At 39.4% G+C, this 22,432-nt stretch overlaps 1 protein-coding gene across 5 annotated transcripts in view; it reads left to right on the top strand.

The window, feature by feature from the left end:
• The window catches only part of LOC148849243 (uncharacterized), an 86,000-nt gene extending 70,410 nt beyond the window's left edge, over positions 1 to 15,590 (top strand). For 2 of the 5 annotated variants that reach the window (XM_088951193.1, XM_088951190.1), the window contains exons 6-7: positions 5,642 to 5,763; positions 14,961 to 15,590. In XM_088951193.1, coding sequence (XP_088807319.1) covers positions 5,642 to 5,761 — 120 coding nt within the window. In that variant the 3' untranslated portion in view covers positions 5,762 to 5,763; positions 14,961 to 15,590. Of the gene's footprint in view, positions 1 to 5,641; positions 5,949 to 14,385 lie in introns of those variants that run through there. The other 3 variants (XM_088951192.1, XM_088951195.1, XM_088951191.1) reach the window with 3 other exon arrangements.
• Positions 15,591 to 22,432: the final 6,842 nt, after the last annotated feature.

Genomic DNA, 22,432 nt, shown 5'->3' with positions numbered 1-22,432 from the left:
ACAGATGAGATAACAGGTACTGCTTCAACTCCTTTGGAATCATCTTTTCCAGACCTTGATGTCCCCATTGCTGTTAGGAAAGGGAAGCAGAAGTGTATTGCACACTACATTTCCAAACACCTTTCTTATGATCTGCTTTCTCCTTCATACTTTGCCTATCTCTCTTCTGTTGCTTCTAACCCCATTCCTAGGTCTGTCTCAGAAGCTCTTGGGATTCGAGAATGGAGAGATGCCATGGAAACCGAAATGGATGCTCTACATGCAAATGGTACTTGGGAGGTGGTGGATTTGCCTAAAGGGAAGGATCCGGTTGGGTGCAAGTGGGTTTTCACCATTAAATACAGAGCTGATGGAACTATTGAGAGGTACAAGGCTAGGCTTGTTGCAAAAGGGTATACACAGACATATGGGATTGACTACCTAGAGACTTTTGCCCCTGTTGCCAAGATGACATCTGTGAGGGTTCTTTTATCTCTGGCAGCTCACTTTGATTGGCCTCCCTATCAGTTGGATGTAAAGTATGCATTCCTGAATGGTGATTTACATGAGGAAGTCTACATGTGCCTTCCCCCAGGGATGTATGGGAAAGATATGCAAGGAAAGGTATGCAGATTGAAGAAATCTCTTTATGGTCTCAAACAATCTCCTAGAGCTTGGTTTGAGAGATTTAGAGCTGCATTGACTCCGGAGCCTCGGACCATATGTCTGGGACTCTTGATGTATTTTCTTCCCTTTCTCGCTCCTCTACATCTCAAATAGTTACACTTGCTAATGGTTCTACATCTCCTATCTGTGGTGTTGGTGATGTTGATCTCTCCTCCTTGTCTTTAGCATCTGTTTTATATGTCCCTAAGTTCCCTTTTAACCTTATGTTTGTTAGCAGATTAACCAAGTCCCTTAATTGTTCTGTAACCTTCTATCCTTCTTCTTGTGTGTTTCAGGATCTCAAGACGGGGAGGAAGATTGGTGGAGGGCATGAAGCAGGTGGTTTGTATTACCTTGATGGTGGTGGCCCCCCAGTGGCTTTTCAGTCGTCTCTTACTCCTCTCCAATGGCACTGCAGACTTGGTCATCCCTCTCTCAAGGCTTTGAAGTTGATGGTTCCTTCCTTAAGTCATTTTTCATCATTAGATTGTGAGTCATGTTAGTTGGGAAAACATCATTGAGTCTCATTTAGTCCAAGAATTGATAGTTGTGTCTTAAGTCCTTTTGCTTTAGTTCATTCTGATGTATGGGGCCCAGTTAAAGTGGTGTCATACAATGGGTATAAGTATTTTGTAATCTTTGTTGATGACTTTTCAAGGATGACATGGATCTATCTTATGAAATACCGTAGTGAATTGTTCTCTATTTTTCAAAAATTTCATGCTGAAATACGCACTCAATTTGGTGTTCATATGAAAATTCATCAATACCTAGAACATCATGGGATAATTCATCAAACTTCTTGTGCCTACACCCCGCAACAAAACGGTGTAGCTGAATGAAAAAATAGACATCTTCTTGAAACTGCTCGGTCCTTGATGATCAATATAAATGTCCCAAAGCATTTTTGGAGTGATGCTGTTCTTACATCCTGTTTTCTGATAAATCAGATGCCCATGTCAATCATTGGAAGTCAAACCCCTTTCTCCGTGTTATTTCCCACTTTGTCTCCATTTCCTCTCACCCCAAGAGTCTTTGGCTGTGTTTGTTTTGTTCAACACTTGGGGCCTGGAGTAGACAAGCTAGATGCTCGAGCTACAAAGTGTATCTTTCTTAGCTATTCGAGGACTCAGAAAGGGTATAAGTGTTATAACCCAAAATCTCATAAATCGTTTGTGTTCTTTGATGTCACCTTCTTTGAATCAGTTCCATTTTTCTCAGATGCCGGGGTCTCTTCTTCTCCCTCTGTGGTTCCTCTTCCTGTACCGGTTGTGGACACTCTTCCCGTAGCTCCCATTCCTACTGCAGATGCACATCATATGCCTGTTACTACAGAAAGGCCGCCAATTACTCAAGTGTATACCCGCAGAAGTGCTTCGGCCCCTCCTCCACTTCAGCACCTGTCAACAAATCCTGTTACTGCTCCTTCTCCCTCAGATCTTGATCTCCCTATTGCTCTGCGGAAAGGTAAACGTACTTGTACTTCTCATCCCATTTCAGACTATGTTTCCATTGCTCACCTTTCTGCTTCTCATTGCAAGTTTATATCATTACTCTCATCTGTTCCCATTCCCAAGACTGTACAGGTAGTCCTTACCTCCCTAGGGTGGCGGCAAGCCTTGGAAGAAGAACTCTCTGCTCTACAACATAATCACACGTGGGAACTCACCACTCTTCCTCCTGGTAAGTACACTGTTGGGTGTAAATGGGTCTATATAGTGAAGTATCTTCCTGATGGCAGTGTGGAACGATTGAAGGCAAGGTTAGTGGCCAAGGCCTATTCTCAGTTATATGGTGTGGACTATATGGAGACATTCTCTCCTATGGCTAAAATTGGTTCAGTTCGGGTGTTGATTTCATTAGCTGCTATGTATGATTGGCCTCTCGTACAACTTGACATAAAAAATGCATTCCTACATGGTGATCTTGTTGAGGAGGTGTATATGGAGCAACCACCAGGGTTTGTTGCTCAGGGGGAGACTGGTAAGGTGTGTAGGCTCAAAAAGGCAATCTCTGGACTGAAACAATCTCCACGTGCATGGTTTGGCAGGTTCAGTGTTCAGGTTGATCATTCTGTGTTCAGCTATAACTCAAAGGATGGGAAAATCTTGCTAGTCGTTTATGTGGATGATATTGTCATAACTGGAAGTGACAGCAATGGAATTGGCAGGCTAAAGAAATTCTTACAGGACCAATTCAATACGAAAGATTTGGAGAAGCTAAGGTATTTCCTAGGAATAGAGGTTGCGAGGTCAAAACAGGGGACCAACCTATGTCGGAGAAAATATGTTCTTGATCTACTTGAAGAAATAGGGTTGTTAGGTGCTAAACCAGGAGAGACTCCTATGGAACTCAATGCCAAGTTGAGTGTGGATGCAGGTGAAGAGTTTGATGATCTTGGAAGATACAGAAGGTTGGTGGGAAAGTTGAACTACCTAACCATTACCCGACCAGATATATCATTTGCTGTGAGTGTGGTGAGTCAGTTTATGCAACATCCCCGGGTTCCTCACTGGGAAGCTGTTCTGAGAATTGTTATACCTAAAGGGTGCTCCAGGTCGTGGTTTGTTATACCAAAATGGAGGAACTCTTGAGATAGTAGGGTACACAGATGCTGACTGGGCTGGCTCTATATTAGACAGGAGATCAATCACATGGTATTGTACCTTCCTGGGTGGCAATCTTGTAACTTGGAAGAGCAAGAAGCAAACAGTGGTGGCAAGAAGTAGTGCAGAAGCAGAGTATAGGGCTATGGTCCATACCACATGTGAACTAGTATGGCTGAAGAACTTACTACAGGAGATGGGATTCTCAATTGACATACCCATGAAACTATACTGTGATAACCAAGCTGCTATTCACATCTCATCCAATCCCGTCTTCCATGAAAGAACTAAACATATCGAGGTGGATTGTCACTTTGTGAGAGAGAAAGTGATAAGTGGGGTAATAACTACATCTCATGTGAGCTCAGGAAATCAGTGGGCAGATCTCTTCACAAAGGGATTGTCTCGGGGTAGAATAGATTACATTTGTAACAAGCTGGGACCATATGATATATACTCTCCGGCTTAAGGGGGAGTGTTAGAATGCTCGAGTCAGGGGTATTTTGGTCATTTTGGTTTATCTTCTTGAAAGTGAAAGGTCTATTGTATCTGAGTTTAAGTTATGTGTCCCATCTTCTATGAGGGACAAAATAGTATTTCTTGTAACTCTAAGTTTTTTGAATAAATTCAAGTGGGTCGGCTAGGAGAGAAGTGATTTTACATTCTCTCTTCTAGTCTGGCCGAATACTCTTCTTCTCTCCTTCTTCTTCTTCCTTCTCTTTTCTTTCTTCTTTCTTCTTCTCTACTTTGATCTAGAATCTACTAGGGTTTACTCACAAATTGGAACCAAGCCAACTAGTAATATAAAGGACAAACTACTAATAAATTGACTAGAAAGCCCATTTATATAACTTACTAGAGATGCAAGAAAAGATTAATAAATTTTTGGTATATAACCTACAAGTAGGAGCAGAGCTAGTATTTAGGGAAAATCTATGATGCTGGAAAGGTGTGGTATCGAAAGAGTTTTGACCAATCAAAACCCACCCATGAATTTTGATAAATTACACCTGATAAGCTACCACGTTTATAATTTGGATATCATATATTTTCCATATCATAGTTGGACCCATTTTTTATTTTAGAGGGTCAAAATCTAAATGGGATTTAAATGGGTATTAAGGGGAATTTCAAGGTAGGGGGGGGCATGGCTCCCCTCTGCCACCCTCTAGCTCCGTCCCTGCTACAAGCATGTCATAGTAAAAATATGGTGCTTACAAGATTCTGAAGTAGTTACTAGGTAAAAAAAGGGCAACCCAGTGGACAATGCTCCCACCAATGTGGGGTCTAGGAAGGACAGATGTATGCAGCCTTACCCCTGCACATTCAGGGAGGCTGTTTACAAGATTTGAACCCTGGTCACCCAGGTTGCAATGGAGCAACCCAACCGTTTTGCCAAGACCCACCCTTAAAGTTTTTATTATTGATAAGATCCTAAAAAGCAGTGCTTTCCTTGGCTATCATTTAGACTTGGAAAAAAAGTTTACCCAACCCAACCCGAATAAACAGGGTTAGGGTCTCATATATAGCTACCTGAATTTGAGAATGACCCATCCTGACCCGGAAAACTGGGTTGGATTGGGTTATGGGTGAACCCGTTGACCCAATTGTCAGGTCTAATCAGGACTATTTTTGTATTGTTAGAAGTTTCCACTCTTCAATCTGTACTATTTAGTCTTTACTCTTTTCTTTTACTATTTGAGTTGTTCAATGTTCAAGTATTTTATTTTATGTTTGGAACTTTAATGTTAATTCCATTAATTTTGGCATTTTCATGTATTTCTTTTTTATTTTTTTTTTAAATTCCAGTTATTTTAAGGGACGACCCAAATTGACACATGGGTCAAACCTAACCTGAACATTTAGGGTGAGGGTCTAGCATTTGCCGATCTAACCTGAAATTCAACCCGACCCAAAATCACCCCGGAGTGTTTTGACCCAATCCGAACTTGACCAACACAACCCAATTTCCAGGTCTACTATCATTGGCTGAAGGACAAATCTAATTGCAGTCACATTGTAATACTAGCTCGTGAGGTTGCATGAACTTAGTCAATTAAAATTACACCTCCATTTTTTTGATTTGCAGATAAAATGTTTTATTATAAAATTGGAATGTAGGAGTAATAAATTACACCTCCATTTGAAATTGCATATGTAGAAACTCTAGCTTAGTGGCTCTTAGGTATATCTTTTCAACCTCTATAGTTTACCAAACTAATTTTAGTGACTTTTCATTTTAATGTTTTCAGTGGTAGCGGATAGAATTATAGAAGCTACTGATACAAGCTTTTAAATATATTTTAGCAAGTGGTGTTTTCTCCTAACCATATTTCCCAGTTATTTTCTATTACCTTGTGCTGCTCACTGATCTGTGCTTATCTCTGAAGGATCCATCTGATAAGAGGAGAATAATATGTGACGAGAAGCTGAAAGAACTTTTTGAGGTTGACTCTTTCAATGGTTTCACAGTTCCAAAGCTACTGGCAGCTCATTTCGTAAAGACATAACTGTGAGTTGCTCATTTGATTTTGTGTTTTTTAAATGTTTAACTCAAGGGGATGGGTAATTTTGCTTCTCTGAGTGTAACATCAGATTCTAATTATCACTTCGCTGTCCTCTACCATCAATCATTTTTCACAATTACAGCATAAGAACAATAGAAAAATTAAAAATAGAAATCAGTTGTTTCCCTCATCTTTTCAAATGGCATTCTTATTATGGTTTCACATCTGGCATTCTATATCCAGATGTCATAAGATATCGTTGCCTAAATTATTTACCTTCGTAATGAATGGAAAAAAATGGTCTCAATTCTCAAATGATCATTTTAATCTTATATCATACATCCAAATTTTGAATATAATTATAGATGCACTTGAAAGCGAAAGTTGCTCTTCAACCACCTGAAAGGAAGTCAGCTACTGCATAAGAGCCATACAGGAACCCAGAGATGATAGACTGAAACAGGTGGCTTCTTAGCTTTCTTTAGTATGGCAAAGTGTGATATCTATTGGCTTCAAGCAGCCTTCATAATTTAGAGATGCTTGAATCCGATTCTTGGTGCCTCTTTCTCTTGTATATTCTTCTGCTTAAAGAGTGGTGAGAAAACCCATCATCTCTCTCTCTTTTGAAAGGTATGCAACAGCTTTTTCCCTCTCTTTGGTACCATAGAGGATCAACTTTTGGAAGTTATGGTCTTGTTTTCTTGTCTGTTGATTCCTCGATATAAAAAGAGGACTTGTGTTACTGTACCTGAGCAGTAGTCATTTGGAGCGGATGCTGTTAGAGAGATTTAAGGATTTTTAACAATGAGGAGCAAGAAGTTGATGGCATCATTGATCTCATTATGGTGAGAGTGGCACATTGGCTGTCGCAAATGATGGGTTTGAGGGTATTGATAGACTCTGTTGAGAGGTGTTAGTTGGTAGCTAATTATGGCACAAGAAACAGATTGGTAGCACCTGACCTGGGAAGAACAAAATTAAAATTTGAAGGTCCCTGCCTTGGGATCCCACAAGGCCACGACAGTCAGGTGTAGGAGGGGCAGTTAGAGATCATGAAGGGACCATTCTGCTAAGCTATTCCAGTCCACCAGGGGTAGGGATTTGTTTGAAGGAAGAATGCACTCTCCTTCAGGGACTGAAATTGACTTAATTGGCAATCTGGGTTGGTTTTCTGGTAGATAAGGACTGTCAAGTAACGTTTAGATAACCCTTCAGATGATCATGGAAGCAAAAGCTTTGACATCCAATATGAACTACTCATTTGGGTGGATACTTAAATCTGCCAATAGCGCCTTGCTGACCAGCTAGCTAAAGCATGGGTAACTGGAAATGAACTAATGTTGCACCAGGCTCAGGGATTAATCTCTAATGATATGTAGTTTCTAAAACGAATGGTTATATGATCAGCTTTTGGCTGGTGTTTTATTAGTCTCCTACGTCCCAAAAATACAAGCGGTTTATGTTTCATTAATAAAATTCCCTGTATGCTGTTGATGATAAAAAACCACTTCCAATGTATGACAATGCCCATCTATAAGTCCTATGGCATGGGTTGGATCCTGTAGAATCTACCTATTTTCTTGTCGAGCAAAAGGTACAAAATAACTCAGGTTGGTTTTTCAATCAAAATTACTATATGGAATCTTCGGTTTTTTCCTCTTCTTCTATGCCTATCCCATGGGTACAATGTTTTAATCAATAGAGAACCTTTTCTTATGCATGAATTGATATTATTATATTCAAATTTCTTCTTGATACCTCCCAAGGAAATCCTAAATTTGATCCCAAATTGATGGGTTAGTGAGAGCTTATCCATGCAGTTATGCACTTTTTCAATAGAAATTCATTTTCTGATTGGTCCTGTCTTTTATGCTTTGGTGGATTGTCTGAGGTCCTTTTGATGCTCTATGCTGTGTGTATGTGTGATATCAGAACAAAGATTAACCTTGTCAACTGAAAGATATTGAGAAAGGCTTAAAGACAACCATAGAATGAGACTGATAATAGCATATAGAACATGCAATAGGGATAAAACCATGAAGTGGAGACTTTGAGTAAACATGCCAGTGCTGGATAGTTTTCTGATTAGCCACTGCAATGAATTGTCTGTGGGAAGTGAAAATAACAAGAGGCACCTTTGAAGGAAGACATGACAAAGAAAGGAACATTTACCAAGTGAAATGTTGAACTTGTTAACAGAAGCATAAGTGCCAAGATTGCAACTGATTGAACCTGGGTTCCTTCCAGAGTTTGTTGTTTTGTTATCAGCTCTTTTCATGATTGGCAATATTTGCTGCTCCTTCAAGTTGATTTTCTCTGTTGGTTGTGTTCCTGCACTTTTGGTTCATTACTTTGGGACCGACCTCAATATCCACCATCTGGTGTGTATGTCTACTTTATTCGGTATTATCAAATCTGATAATGGTCTCAAATTGCAGAAATTACTTATTTATTTATTTAGTTATAGAAATAAACTAACAAAATTGCAACAAACTGCAAAATGCTTCATGTTAGTTTACAAATTGATTCATTCTGAAAAGTAAATTAATTTGGTGAGTTGTAAAATTGATTTGAAATTGTTTGTTGCTTCAATACATTGACCATGGATTAAGATTGTCACTTCATCATGGATGACGTAGATATCTTCAGATGATGTACTTAGGTTGTAGCATGTCAGTGGATAAAAATTACAGGATCCACTATAAACCACACTTACAATTACCGATTAAAAAAATCATGGTTCAACCAGTAACCATCATGTGGTTACTTAGGAAAAAAAATCTAGGAGCTCTTATGACAAATAGGGTATTTTCTTTGAAAAGGTAGGTAAAATATATCATATCAATGAAAAAGGAAGTGCTTTCAAGTAATTGTCCATACATGGAAGGATGCATAATTATATATACCAAAATGTCTAAATATAGCCCCAACCTTTTGCTGAAAAATGGGCGGTATATGTAATCTGATAGGTCTTTTGAAGTGTTCCCCAGTTTCTTCCTTTGTACATGATATTAAATATATAGTTTAATACATTATGATATTTATCAGAAAAGCTTGCATGGTTCCTGTTAATAGGTGTATTATATGTACTGTACACAGGCTTAGTACCTGCATGGGGTATTTTCGTAATTCTGTAGACATATTGTTATGTACGGCCAGAATAGTATAAATAGAAAGCTTCACCCAACTGAAGCTAAGTTTTGTTGAGGCCTTAACTCAGTTGCCTCTTATTCTTCTTCCTCTTCTCCTTCTTTCTCCTTTTCTTCTTTCTTCTTGGTCTCCTGCTCAACATGGTATCAGAGCAGGTCCGTCTAGGCCTAGAAAACAACTAGCTGAGGTCTCTCTCCATGCTGCGAAGGAGCTATAGTACTGATTCTTGAAGACAAGGAAGAGGAAGCTTTTCTAGTGCTGTGGTTAGTCTCCACTGCCGAGTAGGGCTCTGCTACAAGTATGCTGACTATTCAACTTCCTAGCATAGAAAAAGGGTTCGGCTACATGTATTTTTTGCTGGTAACTGGGTTGCTTCGGCTAAGAGGACTGTAGAAATCCATCTTAGATGTTCGAAGGAAGGCTCTAACCTAAAGGGAAGTTCGAGTTCATGACTATACTGCCTATTGCTGGTACTGAACTTTTTTTATTCCCTGTTTATGGCTTCTTGCACGACCGTTAATGTCCCAGAATCTGAGTAGGGACTGTTCCCCTTCCTCCGATTGTATGTTGCTCTAGTCTGCTCTCTAAGGGGCTGTTGATGAACCCTAGAACTTGAGTGACTATTCGGCTGCCCTGGAAAGTGGATATCAACCGATTAGGTGTGGTGAATCACCGCTTGTATTGCTGTTCCTACTGTGTTTTTTTTTGGGGCTGAGAAGCTGTATCAAAGTTGTGAACTGTAGGTCATTCAGACCTAGTTACACTGCATGTGCAGTTCGTATATTGTTCTGTGGACTCCTACACAGTGTAGGTCATAAACCCTAGTACTGCAGCAGCAGTGTGTGTGCTTGGTTCTCTGTGAGGCCGAAAATCAGCAAGTGTCTAGTTGTGGACTGTTGCAGCTTTGTAAGACTGTGCTTTGGTTTTGTGTATTTCTAAACTGAGAATCATGAGTAGTAAAGATTCAGCTACATCCGGAATCTCCACAATGCTGAATGGAATGAGTGGGAACAGTGACCTATCCTTCCCTATTGCTGTTGTTCCTCTTGATGGGTTAAACTACCTAGAGTGGTCAAGGGGGATCAAGCTATATACATAACTGCAAGGGGAAAAGTAGGCTACATAAATGGAAGGAGCTGGACCATTACCAGAATATGGGTAATGCGACACTTTTTGTGTTGGCGGCAAAGGAGGGTCCCTCTACTAGTGGTGGACCTTCTTTCAGGAGAGGGGATCTCCAGAAGAAAGCAGAAGATAAGGAAAAATTGTGGTGCACTAATTGTCAGAAGCCCCGACACACCAAAGATACTTGTTGGGATCTCCATGGGAAACCGAAGTGGGCTCAGATTTACCTAAGAAGCAAGGCTCAGATGGTATTAGAAGACCCGGGTAGCAAGGTACCAAGAAACACCACATGGCCAATATGGTTACTCGGGAGAATCAGCCCCTCCACCTCCACTATCACTCAACCACCACATGGCCAACATAACTACTCTGGATCCGACCCAAGGGAGGATATTGTCAACTCCTTCCGTGACCATTTGGAGCTTTATGGTAGAACAATTCGCTAGATGGATGCTCCTCCCACCACCTCTTTTGCATCCACATCAGGTAATCCTGCCACAACTTTCCATGTTGCTTCTCACGACCTTGACTTTCCATGGAGCATTGATTCTGGAGCGTCAAAACACATGACTGGTATGTCCTCTTTCTTCCAAACTTATCACCCTCTTTCCGGAAGAGATAAAGTGAGACTAGCTGATGGATCATACTCTCCCATAGCTGGTCAAGGAACTCTCTCTCTTCCCCTTAGCCTTACTCTTTCTAATGTTCTTCATGTTCCAAAATTTCCTATGAATTTGTTTTCAGTTAGTAGTGTTACAAATTCCTTAAACTGTTCTGTGACTTTTTTCCCTTCCTATTGTGTGATTCAGGATCTGGCCTCGGGGAGGACGATTGGTAGGGGTTGTATGGTTGATGGACTCTATATGTTGGAGAATACAACTGACCTTCTTGTTATAGAGTCTATGAGTCAGTTCAGAAAGAGTAAAATGTATTTATGGCATTGTCGTTTGGGTCACTTGTCTTTTGAGTTGTTGAAAGTTGTTTTCCCAGAACTATGCAAGTCCGTGTTTGTTTCCAATTTTTCTTGTCAAACGTGTCAGTTAAGCAAGCATTGTAGAACTCAATTTCCTCAAAGAAATAGTAAATCTGAGTTTCTTTTTCACATTGTGCATTTGGATGTGTGGGGCCTTGTTACTTTACCTTCTGAGAGTGGCTAGAAGTACTTTATTACCTTCATTGACGATTATTCCAGATACACTTGGGTATATCCAATGTGAACCCGTGAGGAAGTGCCAAAAATTATCCAAGATTTTCAGTGGATGATTTTCACCCAATTTCAGACCGAAATTCAAATATTTCAATCAGACAATGCAAAATAATTTTTTCATAGTGACCTCACGGAGTTCTTTGCTTCACATGACTCACTTCACCAGAGCTCTTGTGCCCGCACGCCACAACAAAATGGTGTGGCTGAACGGAAGAACCGTCACCTTCTTGAAGTGGCACGGGGTTTACTACTCCACATGAATGTTCCTAAACGTTTTTGGCTTGAGGCCGTCCTTTATTCTACATACCTCATTAACTGAATGCCCTCTCGTTGGTTAGAGTACAAAGCTCCACATCAGCTTCTCTTTCCTAAGGCCCCTCTTCTTTCTATTCCTCGTGTTTTTGGTTGTCGGTGCTTTGTCCAAAACCTATCCCTCACCCGGGGAAAATTGGACTCTCGTGCTATCCCATGCATATTTCTTGGCTACTCATTCTCTCAGAAAGGGTATCATTGCTTTGATCCTGTTTCACGGAAATTCTCTGTCTCCATGGATGTTACCTTCTTTGAGGATGAGCCCTTCTTTTCTGTTTCTCCTCAGGGGGAGTATAGGTATGAGGAGAAACTGGTTCAACTTCCTCCTCTCCCTACTCCTTCTCCCTTTTCTCCCTCTGATCCTCCACCTTTCCGTGTTTTTTCTCGTTGTCGTAAAGGCCAATCAGGTTTAAGAGCTGAGGAGAATCCAGAAGCCGTACCTCAAATTCCATCAAATTCCTTGGGGGAGGATCATACTCACTCAGGTAACTTGACACCTAACCTCCCTGTTGCTAATGATCTTGACCTTCCCATTGCCCACAGGAAAGGGGTTAGGTCGTGCACCACCAAACACCCCATTTCCAACTTTGTTTCCTATGAAAACATCTCACCTTCATTTCGTGCTTTTCTTACCTCCATTGACAGTATCCCTATTCCCAAGAATGTGGCAGAAGCTCTCTCAGTTCCAGAATGGATGAAGGCCATGAAGGAAGAGATTGATGCTCTTCATAAGAATGGCACATGGGAACTTGTTGATCTCCCTAAGGGAAATGATCCAGTTGGATGTAAATGGGTGTTCACTGTTAAGCATGGGGCTGATGGAACCGTGGAGAGGTATAAAGTTCGTTTAGTGGCAAAGGGTTTCACTCAAGTATATGGGGTTGATTATGCAGAAACCTTTGCTCCTGTTGCCAAAATGAACTCTATTAGAGTCCTTTTCTCTCTTGCTGTCAATCTGAATTGGGATCTACATCAGCTCGACATCAAGAATGCCTTCTTGAATGGTGACCTTGAAGAGGAAGTTTATATGGTTCAACCCCCCAGTTTTTTGGCTCAAGGAAGTGAACAAAAGGTGTGTAAGTTGAAGAAGTCTTGATATGGGCTGAAGCAATCACCAAGGGCTTGGTTCAGCAGATTTCATACTGCAGTTCAGGAGAGGGGATACAAGCAATGTCAGTCAGATCACACACTGTTTGTAAAAAGAGTAGAAGGTAAAATGGCTGCCCTAATAGTATACGTGGATGACATAATTGTTACTGGTGATTGGAAGGATGAAATTCAAAGTTTGAAGGGCTTCCTTGCCACTCAGTTCGAGGTGAAAGATCTAGGACCCGCCAAATACTTCCTTAGGATTGAGGTTGCCCGATCAAAAAGGGGTATCTTCATCTCCCAAAGGAAATATGTCCTACATTTGCTCAAGGACACGGGAAAGATTGGGGTTAAATCAGCTGATTCTCCCATTGGTCCCAACCATAAGTTAAGTGACAGTCAAGGTGAACCACTTAAGGATGTGAAGCAATTTCAGAGGCTTGTAGGGAGATTGTTGTACCTCTCTATGACTCGTCCAGACATAGCATATGTTGTTGGTGTCCTAAGTCAATTCATGCATGCACCTAGGTCCACCCATCTTGAAGCAGCGGAGAGAGTACTACGGTATCTTAAGAAGTTTCCGGGTGCTGGTTTATTATTCCAGAAACATGGTCACTTGAGGGTTGAAATTTACACAGATGCGGATTGGGCTGGATCTCAAAGTGACAGAAGGTCTACTAGTGGTTACTGCACCTTTGAAGGAGGGAACCTTGTTACTTGGAGGAGTAAGAAGCAAACTGTGGTAGCTAGATCCAGTGCTGAAGCTGAGTACCGTGCAATGGCACACGGAGTAGCCGAAGGTATGTGGGTAAAGAATCTATTGGGAGAGTTGGGTTTTCCAGTTGGTAAACCCATGACTCTACTCTGTGACAACAAGGCAGCTATCAGTATCGCTGCCAACCCGGTACTACATGATAGAACAAAGCACATTGAAGTTGACAAGCATTTTATCAGAGAGAAAATCATCATAGGCGAAGTATGCACTCCATACATCAGCTCTGAAGACCAACTTGCAGACTTATTTACAAAAGGGCTAAACCATTCCAGACATCAAGGTCTCTGTGACAAGTTGGACATGATTGATACCTATGCCCCAACTTGAGGGGGAGTGTTAACAGGTGTATTATATGTACTGTACACAGGTTTAGTACCCGCAGGGGTATTTTTGTAATTCTGTAGACATATTGTTATGTACGGCCAGAATAGTATAAATAGAAAGCTTTAGTCGACTGAAGCTAAGTTTTGTTGAGGCCTTAACTCAGTTGCCTCTTATTCTTCTTCTTCTTCTTCTTCTCCTTTTCTTCTTCTTTCTCCTTTTCTTCTTCTTCTTGGTCTCCTGCTCAACAGTTCCTGATTCAAGATTCAATCTTGCAAAGTAAAGTTTTAATTAACTTGCTAGTAGAGAAACAAAATGGAGATAGGTTCCATTTGTAGTTATACGGGCACCTATTTGTTGGCTATATATACATAGCTCTGAAGTATTTGCAGGACGATTTGAGACTCTAGGTCCTAGTTCTTTTCAGGCCCCTAAAACTTGTTCACTGTTTAGGTGATAACAAAAAATTGATGCAATAGAAATAAACTAAACCAAATTTCTGATTCCATGATGCCTCTTCTTTAACTTTTTTGATTGGAGGCCCTACCTAATGAAGTAACGAAAAGTTGTTACTATTCTACTGCTGCAGAGATCTGACTCCTCTTTTTTCAAGGATTACAATTGTCTTAACATATTTGTTACCTGTAGGTGGATTAATATTCATTTCTTGAAGCTTCTTTGGGTCAGGCTGAACAGCTTTTTCATTGTGTCTGGATACATTTTGTTAGTTCTCAGTTCAGTTAGCATAAGGCTTGATGTCATATGATAAATTGTGAACTCCAACAATTGAAAAGGTGGATTAACCATCTGAGTTTTTCCTTGCTTCTAAGATCCACCCGGAACAACACAACAATAGTTAGATGTGCATTCCTAGCACAGCCCACTTAGATGAACAAGAGGCTTTGATACGTGAGCTGATGAGATTCCATATCATTGCTCTCATGCATTAATTCTTTAATAGGAGCATGATCCATTTTCAATGCCTTCTTTTATACAAGCTTTATTCCAGGCAGTGTGGACACTTCAAATTGCATATGTACATGGACTAGTATCTGTGCCTAGATAGGAAAACTAAACAAGATAGTAGCTGATTTGCATGTGTAACAAATTTAGCAAAACCTTTATTTTACCGGGAAAAAACAGCAAAAACTGCTTGACTATGCAAGGTAGGCAATATTCTACTAATTAAATTTAGATGATTCAACAATCTTCATGTAATGCAGTGCCAGATAAGAACATCCAGACCCAAATAGTGGACCATGTGAAATTAAATATTATGACTAAGAGCCGATGGGGGTTTGGAGCAGTTGAGCATTCTACTGCATTCTATGATCAACTGGCTTATGGTATGGGTCCAGAAGTTTTATATGCTCACCCATCTCTTTAGCTTTCAAGCATCTGACAGCATCACAAGTCAACACAATTAGCTGGAGAAAAGGTTGGAGGTAATTTAGAATGGCATGCTGGTTGAAATTTTGAATACTGGATGAATTATGGTCCTTGATCAGATAAATAATACTCCATATTTATAAGAGTCATGCTTCTCACAAATTGCACGGCTTGCAAATGAAAAAGTACTTAAAAGCACCTTGCCTTGGCTTATCTTTAATGTTTAGTCGGTAGAATTCTCGTTTATGTCTCTCTGGTGATATATCCTTGGTCTTGGGATGCAAGGGATTCTCCATTGAAACGGGTCCCAGGCTCATAATCTGAGCCAGAGTCTCACTTTTCCTTCTACCTAGATTTCTGTTTATATGGTAATATGTATTGTACATTTGTACATAATGAACTCCTGGAATTCTTTTGCTTTATTTGACCTAAATTAAACAAACAAACTGAAATTCTTTTACTAATTGCCCATGAGATCTGAATTATGGACTGTGTGGACCTACAAATTTTGGGCATAAAATGAGACCATCATATTTGTTCTGATTTCCACCAAGCTTTGACGTTTTCTGAGATTCTCCCGAGTTCCTAACCCATTGGTGGGGGCCAAGATGGGACTAAACGTATGACCTCATAATGGTAACTGCCTATGTCTTGGCCAGGCCTCATGGCACGACCACGTGGCTCAGTACTCCTTGGCCAATAACAATCCGATTCCCTGGATTTCTTTTGCTATCTTTCTCAGTGTTGAGAGGAATCGACTTTTCACGACAGCTACAGCGTTCAAGACAACGATCCTAGTTTCAGAGCTATCTGGGTCGCGTCCTACACCCTTCTTCCTTATCCTAAAAACCAAAACAGATTAAAATATATGATCCAAATGGTTGATGCATTGATTATCTTTTTCTTTTTTTTTTTTTTTAATTTTGGTGAAATGTTGTCACCAAGACATGTAAATACAAACTATATGAAAGGGACCCTTTTGGTAGAGAATCCAACAAAAGCTAGGACTAGAAAAAAGAGATACCTTTACTAGCCGTTTATCATTTATCATGGATTCCAACAAGAGATCCAGCTTTTTGGCACTAGAGGTACAGGCAGAGTTAAAAGGGAGAAAAAGGAAAAAAAAAAAACAATGAATCTCTATCGCACAAAGCGATATCTTTCTTCCAACGTTATGACCCTAGAAATTTAGAGATCTCATGAGATGAACTGCCCTATAACTGTAGGTCACAGATAGTGTATTACCAGGGTACAGGTCACAACAGTGGGTTTTGCACTTCCGGGGTATGTCCTAATGGTCGGCCCAACAAGCTCGATCACCATCTGATCAAAGATCTTACAACATATTAAGCATGGACCCACGTCGTGTCTAGAGCTATTTTTACCCATATGCAAAAATCGATCACCTCACGTGAATCTGCCCATGATCAAAGATTTAGTTACGCCGGTGATGCTGTGCTAGTTTAGACTATAGAGCCACCGGAATCCTGTGGGACCCACACAAAGGGACACGCGTAGTGCACTGTCAAGTGGGGGCCCCTGGAAACGTGCGGGTCACACCGGAGATTCCTTCTGTCCACGCACATCCTTGTGGGTTACTGGTTTCCGAATCTTAATGGATTCATTATGAAATTGGGTCAGATTCTACCCGGGTAGTTCATTATAGGTTTCTTGCAATCCGATCTGATAGCTTTTGTGCTTTGGGTTACGTTCCTGAATCCTGATTCATATCCATTGGCATTGTGGGACCCATCAACCGACCTCCTGGGAAAGTAGAGATACCTATCAGGTCCAGCCGTCCAGGTCCACTCCACTGCATCACATCTGATACAATGGGTATCTATCACTTGTCAGGACGGGCCATTTAGGGTTCGAGAAATGTCCCAAGTGATGGAATGGAATTCTCTGTCTTGTGAGTTGTGACTGTTCATTCTCACCATCCGTTGGTTCGTCGCTTCCTTCGGCTTAAGGAAACAACAATCATTTGGTAAAGACTCTTTGGCCACAACCCACAAAGCAAAAGGAATAAGAAAAGGGTGTGGGATAGAAAAGAAAGGAAAGAAGTCAAAATGTTTAGGTGGATAAAGATGGCATCAAATAAAGATTACTGTTTACGTATCTCATAGATGCTAGACCCGGGCATCTTTGAAGAGCACTTTACCTAATGTACTTCTAAAGTCAAAAGTGGGATCCTTAGTAGAGTTGATAAATGATAACGGTGCACCCTTTTCTTCACCACCAGAGATAACGATAAGCTGGTACTTAGATTATACTGACCCTTCCTGGCCCATGAGGCGCTACTGAGTACTGACCTGGTTCCATAGTTTTCTTGATTCGAAATTAGGGATGTGGAATGGACAGTGTTCAAGGTAGTTTTCCTACTATATCAATACATTCAGATTATTTGGGTGAGTGTTGATATTGTCGTATTGGTATAGGATTTGAGGCAGCTTTTGTTGTGCAAAGTAATCTGGTCCACAGTGTCACTAATCACTATTCTCAGGAACACATCTGGCCTATTGTCTGACATAAAAAGGTGGGTGACTTTTCCCCAGTTTTGCTTGATGATCAGTTTTCTTTTCCTTGGTTTTCAGTTTATCTTACACATTCCATTGCTGGATGGATCTTCTTTGTCAAATCCCCTTTGAAGGAATTAATGCAATTCACAGCACTTGTAGGAAATTTGTTAGTGTAACTTCAAATTTCAGTTGTTGGTGATTGTTGGGATAGAAGGGGTAGCTCCAACCATTCTAAAACATTGCATGTATATAGAGTGATCAGACCAGATGTGCTGAACTGAGGGACTTGGATGTATCCTTTACTAATGATTTAGTATTATTCAGTTTTTATTAATTAAATTAATAATTAGACCTTATCCCACTAACATCACCATCAAATGAAAGCTTAATAGGGAATCTTAATCAAGTAAATGATAGTACTTTAGCCTATTCCAGACGTTACAACTCAAGAGATTCCTCATCCAACCTCACCTACTCCCCACAAAGAATGAAAAGATAACCAATAAATTAAGAAGAATATTAAGAATAAGGGTAAAAAATGTCCAAGTAATCTAGTAATTAGAGTTGTTATATATATTCTTATCTCTACACACTTCTCTTTAAATTGACTTAAACCCAGATAAAACAATTCATTTAAGCTGTGTTTGGTTTAAAGGAAAAAGTAGGAAAATCTATACAAACTGTGTAAAGGTTTCCTTACCTTTCCCTACCTCATCCCTTATCAATATATATTTTTATAATCTATAGTCTATCTATACATAGTCTATACCACGCAAAGGCCACTCAACAATGTCTGAATAAATAAAACGTGTTGAAGCTGTTCTAATTTTATTAAAATTACAAGAAATTAGGAATGAATGATATATAATATAATAATAGTAATGATGTAGGTGGGTAAGAGTTGTTAATTAGTAGATTACATTATCTTCTTCGGTCAGATTTCTATTTCTGATATCAAAGAAAGATAGTTTGTCAACGTTGCCTTTTATTTTTTGTGGAGGTGTTTTTCGGGAAAACTGGCACAATAAGGATGTGTTTGGTTTGAAGAAAAAAAAGTAGGAAAAAGAAGGAAAATGTAGGGAAACTTTTATAAACTTTGTATAGGTTTCCCCACTTTTCTTTTCCTTTTCCTTTTCCTACTTTTTCCTTCAAACCAAGCATAGCCTAAGGTGATTTGGTTATGATTTTTATTTGTGTTCCTCCTGCCAAAATGATATAATTTCCATGATGGTTCTTTTGGATGGTTGGAAGCTTATTGAGTGAAAGTGGGTTCCACTAAGGATCAAAATTTTGATATGACACACTAATGGATCCCAGGCGAAGAACCCACCATCAAGTCATCGGGCCCATTCGCTGTAGCCTACACGAGTCATAAAGCCCATGAAGGAGCAACTGCGACACATGCCAAACATTACAAACCTCCCCTGCGATTTGTTTATAACTGTAGGCCACGTCCTAACCACCCACATGCAGAGATTGAAGTCATGAAGAGCTGATTAGTGTGAGAGCAGAGCCTATATAAGGCCATCGATTAGAACATAATGGGTAGAAGAATCATAACTACCTTCTTTTCCTTCTCTCTTCCTCTTTTCTTATCTCTCTTATCTTTGTTTCTGGAGGAAGAAGCTCCGCTAGCTTAGAGTCCATCATACACCTCGAATCTTTTGGATCCTGAAACACTTGTAACCTTCTTGTTTTAATAAGAAAGTATATAAAAATCTACCCAAAATCAAATTTTGAAAAAAAAAAAGTGAATGCTTTTAGTATTGATACACCTCTACTGATAAACAGTAGCGTATTGATACTTTGAACATTTTTTAGATTTTAAAAAGTTAAACATGAAAATGAAAAAAAAAAAATGAAGAAAAGCCTAGTAATTTTTACAATAATAAATCTGTTGTTGATCCAATTCGTTGAACCGTTCAAACAACTAAAGCCAAGATTCCTAGTCCAGTAAAAATAAAAATTGATAAAATTTGTTGACCTGTTTGACCCTGTAATTGAATCATAGTTTATACACAAAATGTATATATAAACTTGCAGAGGTAAAAACAATTCGACCAGTCATTTTATTATAGGGGTGAGAAAAAAAACCGAAAAACTGATTGAAACCGAACAAAAAAAATCAATTGATCGAACAGGTCAATTCAATGTTTAAAAAAAAAATCGAAGGTACCAGCTTGGTTTCGGTTAACCAATATAGAAAACCAATGGTTAATCAAATGTCCAATATATATATTATATTAATTAATAAATATGCATTATATATAATATATTATTTATTATTTAAAATATAACATTATATATATATATATATATTTTATAAATTTTTATTTTATATTTACATATATATTTTTATAATATATATTATAAAAACTAAAAACTCAAAAAATCAATGAACCGAACTGATGATTAACTGAACCAGTCAACTAGTTAACTGACTGGCTTCAGTTCAATTTCGGTTACCGATTTTTGAAAAATCGGTAGTACCAATTTGATTCCAGAAAAATGCCCCACGATTCAATTAATCTAATTGTGAGCACCCCCTAGTTTATAAAACATGGGAGGCATGAACAAATTTGTTAGGTGTATTTGGCCAGAAAGTTGGAGGTTATTTTGGGTATAAGATGAAAGAAAAATGATGGAGAGAAGGGTTGGAATTGGATTTGACATAAATATTTAGGCTAAGGTCCCGTTTGACGTATCTTTTTGTGCAGTTTGTCAATTATTTATAAGCCTAAAAGATTGTGATTCGGTCTTTTCTTGTTTGGTTTGTGGTAGATTTATCCGTCAAAAGATGACATGTAAAAAAGACACGAGGAGCCCAAATTGAATGATTTTCAAAAAACTTCAAATGGAGCTTTTGCGTTTTTTCTAGGGAGAATGATTGATAAGTCCAGGTCAGAATTTGGAGGCTCAAAATAAATTTGGGGTAGGTGTCGGTTCGGAATTGATGTCAATTTATGGGTGGGTATAGATGCATAGAGTGGTTTTTGGACATTCTGAATGTTTATAACTTTGTAGTGGGAATCAGAAATCTGTATAAGGCTTGTTCGTATTTTTTCATTTTTTCTATTTATCTTTACGTGGAAAGAAGCACAAAAATACAAGATGTTTTCAAAAACATTTACCAAACGACCCCTAAATTATCAAATTATCTATGTGATGGCGTTTTTGGGCAATGCGACACACTTTTTTCGCGAAAGCGAAGGTGTGTGTGTAAGTTAAAAAAGCGAAGAAAGAAATGGGAGACCGGTGTGGGGTCCACTAGGGTTGGGTGGAGAAACGTCGAGAGAAAGAATCTTGGAGCAGGGGGGGGACCCACCATATTCTCTTTAGGTCTGAGATACTTGTAAGTTGTAATAAAAGCCGCTCATTCTCATATGCGGCGAATCGAGTCCAAAAAGGTTCAGACTTCAAAAAGGGCTGAGTGGCCACGTCATGCCGATTCATGTGCCGACACCTCACCACATGAACATGAAGGGAAGGGAAGGAGCCCGCGTTTCAGTCGGGAATGGCGGACCGAATCTTTCTTCCATCACTCCTCCGTCCTTTCTGCTTTTCCTTCTTCCATCGGTTGGATTGGCTCTGCCGCTCTGCGGAATCTTTTTTTCCCCTTTTACCCATCCTTCCCCATTTTCATTAATATCCAAAATGAATAATAAAAATATTTAGGCCTTTTGTGGAAATGGGGGCGAATAAGTGCTTATTTGGCGCGTCTTTTCGTATCGTCTTTTGCCTCTTTACAATTAGGGCAGATCGATTTTTGTTTGTTTTGCAGAAGATTTAGTTGTTAAAAGTTGGAGCTAGATTTTGAGAATCTTCAAATGCAGTTTTTTGTCTTTTAGGGCATGGAAAGATATGCACTTGTCAAATTAGTTTTGGACTGCTCAGATTTTCATGTAAAAGCTTAATACGTCTTTTAACTGTCGAAACTATAAGAATATCTTTCCAAAAAGATGCACTAAATGGGTCTTAAGTTATTGGGTCAATCTATGTTTGTGTTTCAATAATATTAATAGATTATGCCAAAAAGAATAACTCTCTCAAGTGATTCATTTAAATTAGGGGTGGAATTGGGTTAGACTTAGATTTTTGGTCATTGAACTAGGCTTGGCTCTAGGAAATTGGGATTCTTTTTTTATTTTTCGGATTAGGCCAGGCCTAACTCTTAGGTAGTCGGAATCCAACCCAAGTATATATATTGAATTTCGAGGGTATTTTATCAATAAGGGAACCGGACCTGTGGTTAATATTCTAAAACTATATTGAATTTCAAGGACACAGGTGTAAGGAATCCAGTAATCTTACTCCTCTAGATAGTTTGAGGTCTCATGGAGAACCCTCCTGATTATTGGCACTTCTTACTGTTCATTCAATTCATCAGAATATAAAATTAGGTTCGTTGTGGCAAAGTGGCTCCCAATTCTGGTGGCACTTTTAACTCGAGTGGATGCTGTGGATGGCCAATTTTACAAGCTTGTAAAGGAACCTCGCATCACTCCAGCCACTGGAGAAGAGATGTGAATATGATGTGAAGTAACACATGTTAGAAGGCGTAAGAGGGTGAAATAAGATTTTAAAAAGTTTAAATGAATTCACATGTGACGGTTCATTCATGGAGGGTATGTTTAAGTTTAGTGGGGTCAGCCCACAAGCTATATTTAAGTCTATTTAAAAAATTTATGATATATTTAAGAGTCCGTTTGGTTTACAGGCGGAATTGGGATCGGGATCAGAATCGGAATCAAAATTCCTTACAATCGAAATTAGAATGGTCTATTCTC

Source organism: Nelumbo lutea, chromosome 6 (assembly GCF_056320005.1).
Source record: "Nelumbo lutea isolate HS-2025 chromosome 6, American lotus-T2T, whole genome shotgun sequence".
Taxonomy (NCBI): Eukaryota; Viridiplantae; Streptophyta; class Magnoliopsida; order Proteales; family Nelumbonaceae; genus Nelumbo; species Nelumbo lutea.
Note: the sequence above shows the minus strand (reverse complement) of the source record. Positions and strands in the feature narration are given on the sequence as shown.